Source organism: Brachypodium distachyon, chromosome 1, assembly GCF_000005505.3.
Source record: "Brachypodium distachyon strain Bd21 chromosome 1, Brachypodium_distachyon_v3.0, whole genome shotgun sequence".
NCBI lineage: Eukaryota > Viridiplantae > Streptophyta > Magnoliopsida > Poales > Poaceae > Brachypodium > Brachypodium distachyon.
In genome coordinates this window covers 68,931,117-68,944,258 of record NC_016131.3, presented here as the reverse complement: position 1 = coordinate 68,944,258, position 13,142 = coordinate 68,931,117, and the positions used below count along the sequence as shown (strand labels likewise).

The following is a 13,142-nucleotide window of genomic DNA, read 5'->3' as shown; positions in this document are numbered from 1 at the left end:
GATTCTCGTAGGAATTTTGTAGGATAGGATTTTCGTAGAAAAAATTTCCTTGATGCCCTTTGGAACACAGGAATAGGAAAGTGGATGTCACAAGATTGGCTTCATATCCTTCACATTTTACAGGGGAAAAAGCATCCGGTCAGATCTAATGGAAAGAATCCTGGCGCGCTCTGGCTGCTGCGTTTCGCTCGCTCGCGCCAAAAACGCCCCCGTGAAGGCCCACCAAGACTGCCAACATTTCTCTGCACAGCGATAGAAAATCCGGAAACCAACCCAGCAAGAGAGTTACGATTTCTTCCTAGTCAGCAACGGCGGCCGAGCAGCAGATACGACTAGGTTGAGGCCTTGCATGTGGCGCATGAAATTCGTAGAGCTAGGTGTCCGGCCACCGGTGAACTCAAGCGGGTGGAAATGGCTGCAAGCATCTCGCCTGCTAACAGGTTTGATGAGTTGCCTTGTGCATGGCTAATTAAATAGGCACAGATTTCTTTCATCCGCTAACATGTTTGCTTCAAGAGATTCGTTGATTTAATTTGTTTGAGTAAGATTTCACAAGAGACCAATTTGATTTGAAGTTTCTTGTACTTTCCTTTTCATGTATTCCAATTGGCTAATCTTCTTTATTCTTATGTTTTCAATCTTCATAGAATTTGTGAGGCATGTCATCTCAATTCCTACATTTTTCATATCCCTATGCTTTTCCTGACTTGTGTTCCAAACGGGGTCTATGCTTTTCTAGTGCCTTAGGATCCTAGAAAGAGGGAAAGTTTATCTGCATCCTGTCCTACAACTTGTTTATCTCTGGCTTCGTCTCTGGTTGGAGCGAGGACGTTCATCTCTGATCACTTAAATTCAGTTCATAGGAATGTGACTATGTTTTTGTACTCCATGATCCAGATAAAAAGTTGATGGTGGGGGCAAACAAATCCTTTTCGAGCCCTTTAAAAATTTCGAGCCCTATATTTGGAACCAAAGAAATCTGCGGAAAAACAACGAATATATTTTTTAGTGGGGCCGCTGCAACATAGGGACAGAGGAAAGGAAGTGAAAAGGGGATAACCGGAGTACCGGATAAGGCATTCTCATGTCTCATCTTCTCCAGTTCTCCTTCGTTTGCAATTTCGACGAGCCCTCGACCTGGCCCTAGCGGGGCTCGATTCGTGTACACGCGGCGCGCACGAGCTCCTCCGACTGCTGGTTCGCCAGTGCGGTGGCCCTGGCTGCTCGGTCTGCTCCCCCAACAGTGGTTCCTTCACTGCTTGGGTTTGGCGGGGTCCGCGTGCCTCGTTTGCGTTTCCGGCGGGCATGGCTGCAGTTTGGAGCGGCTGCAGCACAAGCCGGGGTTGCTTCAGCCAGGAACTGCCTCGGCGTAGCGGCGAGGGCACAGGAACCCGTCCAAGGAATGGAGGCGATGCCCGGCGGGTAAGCAGCAGCATGGTGATGGCGGGAGGAGTTTGTGTTTGCAGAGCGGCTCCGTGTGTACTTGAATCTGATGTCACCGGCAAGGAGGAGGTTGTCTTGGGGATTTTGGGCATGGGTGATGAACGACCTGGTACTGGTGGTTCCGATTATCACAAGAGGCACGGGCTCCGGCGGCGGCCAGCGAGGCCAGCCGTGGTGGAAAAGGACCCGGCGCGCGCGAGAAGTGTGCCGCCGGCGTCAGTTTTGGAGTCACCAGATAAATTTGTGCATGAAGGATCAAGGCTGCACTTCCTGGAAGAGAGGGATGAGGAAATTCTGTCCAGAAGGTTGATAAATCTCAGCAAATCCAACAAGGTCAGGAGTGCCACAGAGCTGTTTGATTCAATGCGCGCATCTGGTTTGCAGCCTAACGCTCATGCCTGTAACTCTCTTTTGGCTAGTTTTGTCCGTAGAGGTTATTCTACAGATGCAATGAAGATGTTTGAGTTCATGAAGGGGAAAGGATTGGCTACTGGGCATACATATACCTTGATACTCAAGGCTGTTGCATCTACTGAGGGCTATGTTTCTGCCTTGCAAATATTCAGTGAGATTGAAGAGGGGAAGGAATCAAGAGGAACGCTTGATGTCATTGTCTACAACACAATGATATCTGCCTGTGGAAGAGCAAAAGACTGGAGGCAAGTGGAGAAACTGTGGAGAAGGCTAGTGGAGAACTCTATAAGTGGAACCTTGATGACATACGATTTGTTGGTTAGCACATTTGTGCAATGTGGACAATCTGAGTTAGCCATTGCTGCTTACCAGGAAATGCTCCTCAATGGGCTTAATCCAAGTGAAGATATAATGAAGGCCATTATTGCTTCATGCACCAAAGAAGGGAGGTGGGAGTTTGCACTGGCCACATTTAGGAGAATGCTGAGTGCTGGCATGAAGCCCAATATCATTGTGTTTAATTCGATTATCAACTCACTTGGGAAGGCTGGTGAAGATGAACTTGCCTTTAGGATGTACCATCTTCTAACATCTTCAGGACTCGAGCCCGATCAGTATACATGGAGTGCATTACTGTCAGCGTTATATAGGTCTGGTCGATGTTGGGACGCCCTAGAGCTTTTCCAAGGAATTAAATCCAAGCATTCATCAGTCTTAAACAGTCATCTCTACAACATAGCTTTAATGTCTTGTGAAAGACTTGGTCAGTGGGAGCATGCTTTGCAATTGTTGTGGATGATGGAAAAAAACGAACTGCAAATCTCAGTGGTTTCTTACAATCATGTGATACGTGCTTGTGAGGTTGCTTGCGAGCCAAAAGTTGCTCTGAAAGTGTACCAGCGTATGACTCATGAAAGGTGCTCGCCAGACACCTTCACACATTTATCTGTTATAAGAGCTTGCATCTGGGGATCTCTTTGGAACAAAGTAGAGGATATATTGGAGGTACTTTTCAATCTTTGTTATTTTAGTTCTGTTGAGCTCGCAATGATTTTGAATTCCCAATGGCTCTATTGAGGCTGGTCTAGCGCTCCAGCATCTAAATGTTTGGTCCTTAGATTCTTAAGTCCTCAAAGCTACATTACCATTATGACGATACTGCAGTCTTCCAAGGTTAGTGTCATCAGTGTTAAGCCAGAGTTTACCAGTGTGTTGTCGGCTGTAGTTCAATTGTTCAAGGTGCGAAATTATGTGTATAGGAAATGAAAATCCTAAATAGCTTCTTGCCTATGGTTGTACATTAACTGTTGAGTGCGTATACTTCAATAATTTGTTATTCCAAGATCCAAGTAGATTTGTGTTCTTTGCACAAATGAAGTTTACTTCCATGCACATCTTCTGCTTAATTGTTTGGTGTCCACATTTACTAGCTGAAGTAGTACGAGTAATACATTGCATGGTTTTATTTACTTACAAGTTGCAGTTAAAGAAGGTTTTAACTTTGAAATTTTGGATGTACCTGTTGGAAATTAGAAGTAATCAATATATAGGAAACCATTTAAGTTTTTGTGCTACCTAACCAGGGGTTAATTTGATATATGCCACTGCAATTTTGGCGAATTCGGAAAATGCCACTGGCAATTTTTATCTTTTGAAAATGCCACTACAATTATGTAGATTCTTCAAAAAATGCCACTACAAGGGGTTGAAAGATGCCACTGCAGTGGCATTTTTCAAAGGATGAGAATTGCAGTGACGTTTTTTGAATTCACCAAAATTGCAGTGGCATATCAAATTAACCCTTACTTGTGGTTTCGCGCTCAATTGATTTTTTTCAGATGACTTAATTGTGGTGCTTCCAAATCACCATTTCATTCTGTCACCTAAAAATTCTGAACATCGCAGGAGGTCGAGCCAGATTCTTCGATCTACAACACAGTCATCCAAGGGCTTTGTTTGCGAGGCAAGATCAGATTAGCTAGGAAGGTGTACACAAAAATGCGGAGCATTGGGCTGAAACCAGATGGCAAGACAAGGTCGTTCATGCTGCAGCACATTGCAGGAGCGGAGTAGCCCTCCTGAGTCCTGACTGAGGTACAGATCCAAACCTGCAATCACATATGTAACTTAGTGTCTCTCTGAAACAAGCAGTTTCCTTGTTAGAGTGAAGATACACATTAAAGTGGAAAAATTAGGCTGGCAACTATAAATTCCCTGTGGCATGTGGTTACATAGATAGTAGTTTAGTTTTATACTATAATCAAATAGGCAGTAGCAGTAGCAAATTTTGCTCAGAGCAAACTGTGGCATCAAAGATTTGACCAATCATACTCTTAGTGCTTGTGGCAGTTGCTCCAACCTCTATTTACTTTTCTGATATTGTGTCTCTCTTGTTTCTGCTAGGTTCCGGGACACATACCAAACAGAGGTCATGGTGAGGCTGGAACATCTGTAAACGAAAGGGGATGATGAGAAAGAGGCATCATATATTATAGAATCGATTTTGTCGCTGAGATTTACTATGTTCATACTGGTAAGAGGGAGTTCATTCTTCTTTTCTTTTTTTTGCGAGAAAAAGGATATCATTGCAACTCAAATGTTGTTACAATCGCTGTAAGAGGGAGTTCATTCAGTAGTTATTGGTTACATATTAATCATCCTTCTGAACTATATGAGGGCCTTGGTCCTATGGTATATGTTCCAAGTTGATTTCTGATATTTACACAAACAAAATCCACTTCCATGCACATGACTTTATTTTCTACCTAATTGTTTGCTCTTCACATTTACTAGCCTAAAGGAACTGTTTTATTGCATGGTTTTAGTTACTTACAAATTAAGATTGAAGAAATCGTTTGAATTTTTACATTACCTAATGGAAATCAGCAGTAATCTTTTCCGATACATACCTAACCGTTTGAGATTTGGTACCCACATCTTTGATTTTGTCAAACTTAACCGCAATTTCAGTGCTTTTGAATCACCGTTTCATTTCTGAACATCGCAGGGGGTCACTCCAGATGCTTCGATCTACAACATAGTCATCCATGGGCCGAGGCAGGATCAGATTAACCAGGAAGGTGCAGACAAAAACACGGAGCATCGGGATGGCACAAGATGGCCAGGCAAGGTCGTTGATGTTGCAGTTGCGGCACGTCGCTACAGCAGAGGAGCCCTCCTGACTTGACTGTTAAGCACTAGCTGGCTTATAGTTGTACAGATCCAAGTGCGAAATCGCATATGTAACCTACTGTAACTATGCTCAGTGCAGTACTGACCTTAATGTGTGCTTTGTAATAAGTCCATATTCTTCTAGTTTGTGTCTATTCTGTTATCCTATGGTCCTCTGTTCTGTAGGTAATGCACGTGCAAAGTTTCTGACAGAAAATCGCAAATTGCAATTGAGAAAGAGAAAATCTTGGCTGCTGGGATCGATTACTGTGTGCTGGTCTGTTTTTTTCTTTTTTGTTACAGTGCGGTAATAAGAGCAGATTTTTACACTGCCTTCCTTGTTTTGGATCAGACATCTGCGCGGCCTCGGCGGCTTATCCACGCGGTCGCTGGCGGCGCAGCAGCATCGGGGCGCGGGAACCATGCCCCATGGTCACGGATACACCGACATAGCAGCCGGAGTCCAACCGAGATCCAACCGAGATCCAACCGGAGTCCAACCGAGATCCAACCGGAGTCCGGAGACCGCACAATGGTCGATTTCCTTTCAATAATTCCACTGCGACGCCAAGAAGCGGAAACGCGAGCCGCAAGCAAAAAAAACCAACTACCGCGTTACATTGATGGCAGCAGCTGGCTTTCAAATCCGAAATGTGCCCTAGCTTACTTCTTTCTGCCCATCAATCCGTCCTCTACATATGCGCCCAAATCAGAAGCTAGGGTTCATCAATTCATCACCTCAGCGAGACAGCGAGCCCTCCTCCACCGTCATCTCCACTCTCCTCCATCCATCCTCTGATCCTCTCCACCTCGCGATTCGCCATGGCCCTCTGCAAGCGACCTGCCGCCGACCTCGACGGCGTCCAAGGAGGATCAGCAACCGGCTGCTGCAAGAGGCGGCGCCTCCGGCCGCATTGGCAGCACCGCCGACTACGACAAGATGTGCTGCCTCGGTGAGGGCAGCTTCGGCTTCGTCGTCAAGGCGCGCCACCGCGCCACGGGAAAGATCGTCGCAATCAAGGTCCTTCGCTCTCCCGACGTGATCAACGGGAAGCCCGCCGCGGCCGCCGCCAACGAGCTTCTGCACGAGGCCCGCTTCCTGGAGGCAGCCAGCGCCGGAAACCCGTACGTCGTCGCTTCTCACGGCCTCGTCCGCGATCTTCCGACCAAGAACCTCTGCCTCGCCATGGAGTACGTCGGCCCGAGCCTCCACGCTTTCCTGCACCAGAGCCCGCGGCTCCCGGAGTCCACGGTCCGTTCCTTCATGTGGCAGCTTCTGACCGGCGCCGAGAAGATGCACGAGCGCGGCATCGTCCACCGCGACATCAAGCCGGCAAACATCCTCGTCGGGGAAGACGGGAAGATCGTCAAGATGTGCGATCTTGGGCTCGCCATGTCCCTCACGACCCAGTCGCTGTACACCGAGGCCGGAACGCTGCCGTACATGGCGCCCGAGATGCTGCTGGGGAAGCCGGACTACGACGCGCGCGCGGACACGTGGTCGCTGGGCTGCGTCATGGCGGAACTCATCACCGGCGAAACTCTGTTCAAGGAGGCCGGGACGAGATCGGGCAGCTGCTGGACATCTTCCCCGTGCTGGGGTCGCTGGACGAGAAGACGTGGCCGGAGTTCGCATCGCTGCCGCGGGCCGCCATGGTGCAACTTCTGATCGACCTCGAAGAAGGGAAGGACGGCAGCACAAGAGGACCCTGGATGATTTCTTCTCCGAAGAGATGCTGTCCGATGAGGGGTTCTAGGTCTTGGAAGGGCCTCTCACATGCAACCCCGACAAGCGGCTCACGGCGTCCGCGGCGCTCAAGCTCCCATGGTTCGTCTCGCCGGCGACACCAGCGAAGAAGGAGCCCCCGCAGAAGAAGAACGTGTTGCTGATCAAAAGGAACATCCCACGGGCGATATCCAAGAAGACCAAGAAGAACGTGCCAAGGGTTTCACTGGCGATGTGGAAGAAGGCGCAGATCAACAACATCCCACCGGCGGCGGAACTGAAGAACAAGAAGAATGTATTGCGAATTCCGCTGGTGATGTGGAACAAAGCCCCAGCTGCTGTAGTTTTGCCTAGATTGAACCATGTGTAAATTAATGCTAGAAGATCTCCATGTCCTTTGAACTGTAAACCATGTAATGTACTCTCTGCATCGAATGTAGAATTGCAGAGGTTGTCCTCGTTCCATATTTTGTGGAACATTGTAAAAGTTACACATTTATACTTTTTACTGCAGAAAAATTAAACTTCATTGTTGAGTGTTGACTCCATTTTTGGCGATGGCATCTTTACCCGGGCATTGTACGCGTGCTGTTAATCAATATCTGGAAAAAGAGGAACAAGAGGGGGTGGGGGATCTGATTATGGAATGAGGAGAACATATAACTAGGAAGAAGAACTTGAAAACCAAGATTTACAGTCAAATTTATTTTTTAAGCTGTAACACCAGTGAGTGACAAACTGACCACCCTGGATCATGCATTGAATAAGCTTTTGCCTCGTTCCAAAAATGAACAATATTTTGACAGCAGGAAGCATAACTTTGAAATAGGAAGTAGGTTTGTCCCTGAAGAACAGCAACAAGGGACTGCACAACGAAGTTATTGGCGCTTCCCTCTTATATCCGTCAAAAAATGGCAAGACTCGGTGCTATTTCAGATCAACCAAAAGATAAATATTGTCAGTAAATAATATACTATTCAGTTAAAAAAAATTAAAGGATAAATATCCGATACTAGTACATTCCGGTTAGAGAAATTATATTTTTAATCATAACCGATAATTTCTATCTCTTATGCATGTTATCTTTCCCTTGGCTCCGTTCCTGGGCAGCAGGAAGTGGACAGGCGAGCCTATGGTTATGGTTGCCTGTACTCAAGTGGAGCGAGCTCTCAAGGAGGTTTACAACCACAATGGGTGGCAGCATAATCTTTGGCTGCAAACTCCTTAGTGTTTTCTTGTTGGTTGCATTAAGAATTTTACGTTTTTTTATCGAGAGCTTTTTTTTTTCCGGAAAAGTCGAGAGCTTCATCGTGGAGTATATAAGGAGTTGAGGATTAATCCGATCAGCTAAAAAATTTGAGTGATGAAACAATTTCATCGCCACTTCTGCTGCCTCCTGGGCAGTGCCCGTGCAATTTTTGAGTAATCCGTCACATGCCGAGCGAACTAATCAATGTGTCTTAACCAGCTCATCGATTGGTCCTGCATGCATGGTGTGCGTTTCAACGCACAAGCCCCCTACCTTCAACAAGCGAGGCAGGGGGGCAGCGAGTTTGTGGGCGGCACCCCTAGCTTCAACTAGTGACAATGCCAAAAAGAACAAGCAAATGTAGGAGAGAATGTTGCAGAACTGAAAGATGAAACCGGATGAATCCTTGGCCTCTTCACGACACTGAGCAGTGATGGTGTTGCTTTGGCCTTGGACGGGACGCCGGGCGACAATGTCGCATTTCTGGAATACAGCGGTCGCAGCCCCGAAGATGAAATCAACCGTCCCTTCTATGTGGCACTACAAGTACAGCTGCCGGTATTTTTTTGGCCCGGAGCGTGTCTCGAAAACCGCGGATGCAACAGCCGTGCACCACGGACTTGTCGGACATCGCCAGGAAGGCCAATGCTTTGTTAGGAATTGAACATTACTAGTTAATACCGTAGGCTAGCTAAAGAACAATATTAGCAAGCTCCGCTCCAGATGCTCTATTTTTCTCAATTAAGCCTAATTACTGGAGTAACTGATATCCAAAAAAAGGGCTGGGGCCAGCGTCCCCTGCCTTCAACAAGCGAGGCAGGGGGCAGCGAGTCTGTGGGCGGCACCCCTAGCTTAAACTAGTGACAATGCCAAAAAGAACAATCAAATGTAGGAGAGAATGTTGCAGAACTGAAAGACGAAACCGGATGAATCCTTGGCCTCTTCACAACGCTGAGCAGTGATGGTGTTGCTTTGGCCTTGGATGGGACGCCGGCATTTCTTGTATACGGCGGTCGCAGCCCCGAAGATGACATCCACCGTCCCTTCTGTGTGGCACTCCAGGTACAACTGCCAGTATTTTTTTGGCGCATAGTGTGTCTTGAAAACCGCGGATGCAACAGCGGTGCACCACGCACTTGTCGGATATCGCCAGGAAGGCCACTGCTTGGTTATGAATCGAAAAGTACTAGTTAATACCCTAGGCTAGCTAAAGAACAATGTTAGCAAGCTCCAGATGCTCTATTTTTTCTTAATTAAGCCTAATTAATGGAGTAACTGATATAAAAAAAAGGGCTGGGGGCCGGCGCCCCCTGCCTTCAACAAACGAGGCGGGGGGGGGGGGGGGGGCAGCGAGTCAGTGGGCGGCACCCCTAGCTTCAACTAGTGACACTGCAAAAAAGAACAGTCAAATGTACCTACTACCGCATCAAAGGCATCGTAGATTTCATCTTCGGCGATGCGACAACCATATTCCAAAAATGCGACATCGTCGCCCGACTGACCACCAAAACTTATTACCCCAAGCATCTGTTCCATGTCTAAGATCCATGCATCAAAGCTCGTAGATTAAGCCTATTCCTCTGACACGAAGCTTTGGTTCCCACTCGAGCCATCCTTTTCGGCGTGATAATCTTGGACAAGCTGCACTCCATGAAGACGACTCGTGTGAAGGGCCTCCACGGACGGCCAAGGAATGTTTCGACTCCTGCAAGGTCGTCGGAGGAGAGAATGTTGCAGAACTGTGAAACCGGATGAATCCCTGGCCTCTTCACGGCGCTGAGCAGTGATGGTGTTGCTTTGGCCTTGGATGGGACGCCGAGTGATCATGTCGCATTTCTGGAATACGACGGTCACAACCCCGAAGATGAAATCCATCCTCCCTTCTATGCGGCACTCCAGATACAACTGCTGGTATTTTTTTGGCCCAGACCGTGCCTTGAGAACCGCGGATGCAACAGCGGTACCACGCATTTGTCGGACATCGCCAGGAAGGCCACTGTTTGGTTCTTGGCAGCACTAGCCGTGTTCTTAATGGTCATGTCGCGCGCGATGAATCCTTGACCATAGACAGCTGCAGGAATCGAAAAGTACTAGTTAATGTCGTAGGCTAGCTAAAAAACAATATTAGGAAGGTCTAGATGCTCTATTTTTCTCAATTAAGCATAATTACTGGAGTAAGTGATATAAAAAAAAGGGCTAGGGGCCAGCGCCCCCCTGTCTTCAACAAGCGAGTCTGTGGGCAGCACCCCTATCTTCAACTAGTGACACCTTGTATACCAAAAAGAACAAGCAAATGTGCCTACCGCATCGAAGGCATGGTGGATTTCATCTTCGGCAATGCGACATCGTCGCCCGGCTGCCCCTCACGGGTAAAGTAACATCATCACGGCTCAAACATATGAAAAAGACTGAGGATGCAAACAGTTTTGTGTTCCAATTCTGCAACGTCATCTCGTCCAACAACCTCACCAGCGTCGACACATACCTTGGCCGTCCCTGTAGGCCACTGGCACGAGTGGTCTTCATGGAATACAACATGTTAATTCCCAAGGGATGGCTCGAGTGGAATGGCAGCCCTGACATTAGTTAGTTCTTCTAGGACGAATATAAAATTGTTGGGACCGGGTCGGACACGCCTGCCACGGCAAGTGGGGAGGCATCCATCTGATCGTAGAAGCAGTAGAGGTCGAGTAATTCACGGTTCGACGCTTCATCCAAGGCGATGAGTGCTTGGCAGCCACGGGAGTGGATTACACCCTAGGCCTTTGATCACTCAGCTAGCTAGTTGATGTGATGAATCGATACATTGAGCATCCTCAACCATTCTGTAAATTACTAGTGTGCATTTAATATGTCTGTATTTCTTCGGCCGATGGCCACAACAACTACTCATCGATCGGCGATGGTCTCACGTACGTTCCTCGGCGCAGCACCAAGAGGTACACCACATGAAGAAGGGCATAGAGAGGCTAGATGCTCTAAATTTTCTCAACTAACCCTAATCACTAAATGAGATACAAAGGAATAAATAGTCCAAAAGCAAACTCAACTAAGTAACTCAACTATCATCTTTTTGTTTTGCATGCAGCCCCTCCAATTGGAAACGGATAATAGTCCAAAAGCAAACTATAAGGCAGTATGCATATTTTTACAATTTAATGCCGAAGGCATGGATATATATTGTCTTGCATCTATATGTGCGATTATTGTCCTCTTGGCCCCATGCTCAAATTCTGGCTCTTGTTCTCGAGGCTTGTATTGAACCTTGTATCTCTCTGCCTCCGTTTTAGAAAAGAAAAAGACGACTGACGAGGACACCGGCAGATAGTCATCTGAAAGTAAGAGACCGTGCATATGTGCACACATGCCTTGCGCAGATTAGCCAGACAAATGGCGTGTCTAGATGGACACACGCCACCATGCACTGCGACACCTCGAAAATACGAGAAATATAACACAACAGAATATTTCTTGTGGTATGTCATTGGTATGGACACATATACAGTACGCGTTACGTAGATAGATAGAGATAGGCAGACAGTAAGAAGAAAGCTACTGTTAGCACTGGAGTACTTAGTTATTTTTTTAGAAAAATTCCTCTTTTCTATCCATTTCTAATCTCTAGTTTTTTTTAGACCTACATTATTTGTTCCCTTTCCCAAATGTATAGAACCGACACGTCATCTCCTAAATCCTACATACTATCGCCGGAGCACAACTGTCAACTATTGGAAGTTTCACACGCCGCTTCTCGACCACATGTCGCTGTCAGTCGCCACCGCCTCTCGGAGCCTCCTTCCGTCATCCCGCCAGCGCTGCCCATGCCTGTTTTCGTAGGAATAGAGCGGCCATGTGCTCTCGGCACCTCCTCCCGTATGATTGGAATCGTGCAGCATCGACGGAAGAAGCGGTGGTGTGCGGCAAAACGCGCGACAAGGGGAGAGTGGCTGCTCACGCCAGCAGACAGCAGTGGCGGCGGCGAGCGTGAACAGGTCAGCGAGCAAGCAGCAAAGGAGGGGGCAAATGCCACCGAGGTGGCATCTTTCGACTGATTGTATTGACGTTCATAAAAAAAACCTACACATTGGTGTTGGCATTTCTCGATAGATGAAAATTGCAATGGCATTTTACGAATTCGCATGAATTGCAGTGGCATATATCAAATTAACCCAAAAAATCGAGTTAGTCCAAAAAAAATTGGAAGCTACTCCACACAAAATGAAAGTTTTTCCAAAAAAAAGTTCTACACAAGCTGTCGGCTATTCTACTTCATACTGACAGTTATTCTATCAGCTATTCTACCTCATACCGGTGAACTGTCTGTCATCACTTATATCACATATTGGCAACCATGTTGTCGGCTTTGATCTTATCGTCATGCCAAATGATTTGTTTGCTTTTATATTGTGGCAAATTGTCTGTCGGCTTTATATATAGAGTTGGCGCACCGTCTGCCAATAACTCCAGTCAAAAATCTTCTACTCCCTCCGTCGCATATTAAGCAACGAAATATTACATGTATCTGGACGCTTTTGGGATATAGATACATTCATATTTGAGCAAATTTTAGTCACTTAATATGAGTGAGAGGGAGTATAAAAGATGATACACCCGTTTTAGTGTATCCTAGAAAAAAAGTGGTTTGTTGGCATAGGTACTTCCCGTCATACTTACTGTCAAGAAAAGGTATTATTACCGATAAACTCGTCTGACAGCTAACAGGGCGTGATGCAGTGTCTTCTGAAAAGATTGATATTGCTTCCAAGATTTTCAGAAAAAACTGGAAGTTTGTCCCCAAAATTTTCAACGGTTCAACCCGCTCTCCAAGGTCTGACAGTAGCAAGTCGGAGAGAGCCAAGCCAAGAAAAGAGATTCAGCTTCCAATCCGGAAAATTAGCTACCAGTTCCAGAAGCTATTGCGCCGCCAAACGAAACCAGCAGTGGTGATGTATCTGTTCAACCCCCTCTCCAAGATTCAGTTTCCAATCCGGCCAGAAACTTGCTACCGAGATTCAGAACGCGTTGGATTTACGGCAGCGCCTCCGTCGGGGATTTGAAACCGTGTCCGAACTCGCCCCGGGGACCGATCTACTACTCCTCTCATCCTGTTTATATGCGAAATGTGCGTGCAGATCGTCG

General features: G+C 46.9%; 1 protein-coding gene and 1 pseudogene across 2 annotated transcripts; both read left to right on the top strand.

Moving 5' to 3' along the window:
• Nucleotides 1-1,062: 1,062 nt before the first annotated feature.
• On the top strand, nucleotides 1,063-5,290 carry LOC100839338 (pentatricopeptide repeat-containing protein At3g29290). Of its 2 annotated transcripts, none has more exons than XM_014897103.2 (4): nucleotides 1,063-2,862; nucleotides 3,763-3,951; nucleotides 4,284-4,390; nucleotides 4,865-5,290. In XM_014897103.2, the coding sequence occupies exons 1-2, from the start codon at nucleotides 1,306-1,308 to the stop codon at nucleotides 3,928-3,930; spliced, it is 1,725 nt and encodes a 574-aa protein (XP_014752589.1). In that variant the 5' UTR covers nucleotides 1,063-1,305; the 3' UTR covers nucleotides 3,931-3,951; nucleotides 4,284-4,390; nucleotides 4,865-5,290. The 2 variants fall into 2 exon arrangements, with proteins under 2 accessions (XP_014752589.1, XP_003558514.1); XM_003558466.4 differs by having other exon boundaries at nucleotides 4,261-4,390.
• LOC100826198 lies at nucleotides 4,905-7,124 on the top strand (annotated as a pseudogene).
• Nucleotides 7,125-13,142: the final 6,018 nt, after the last annotated feature.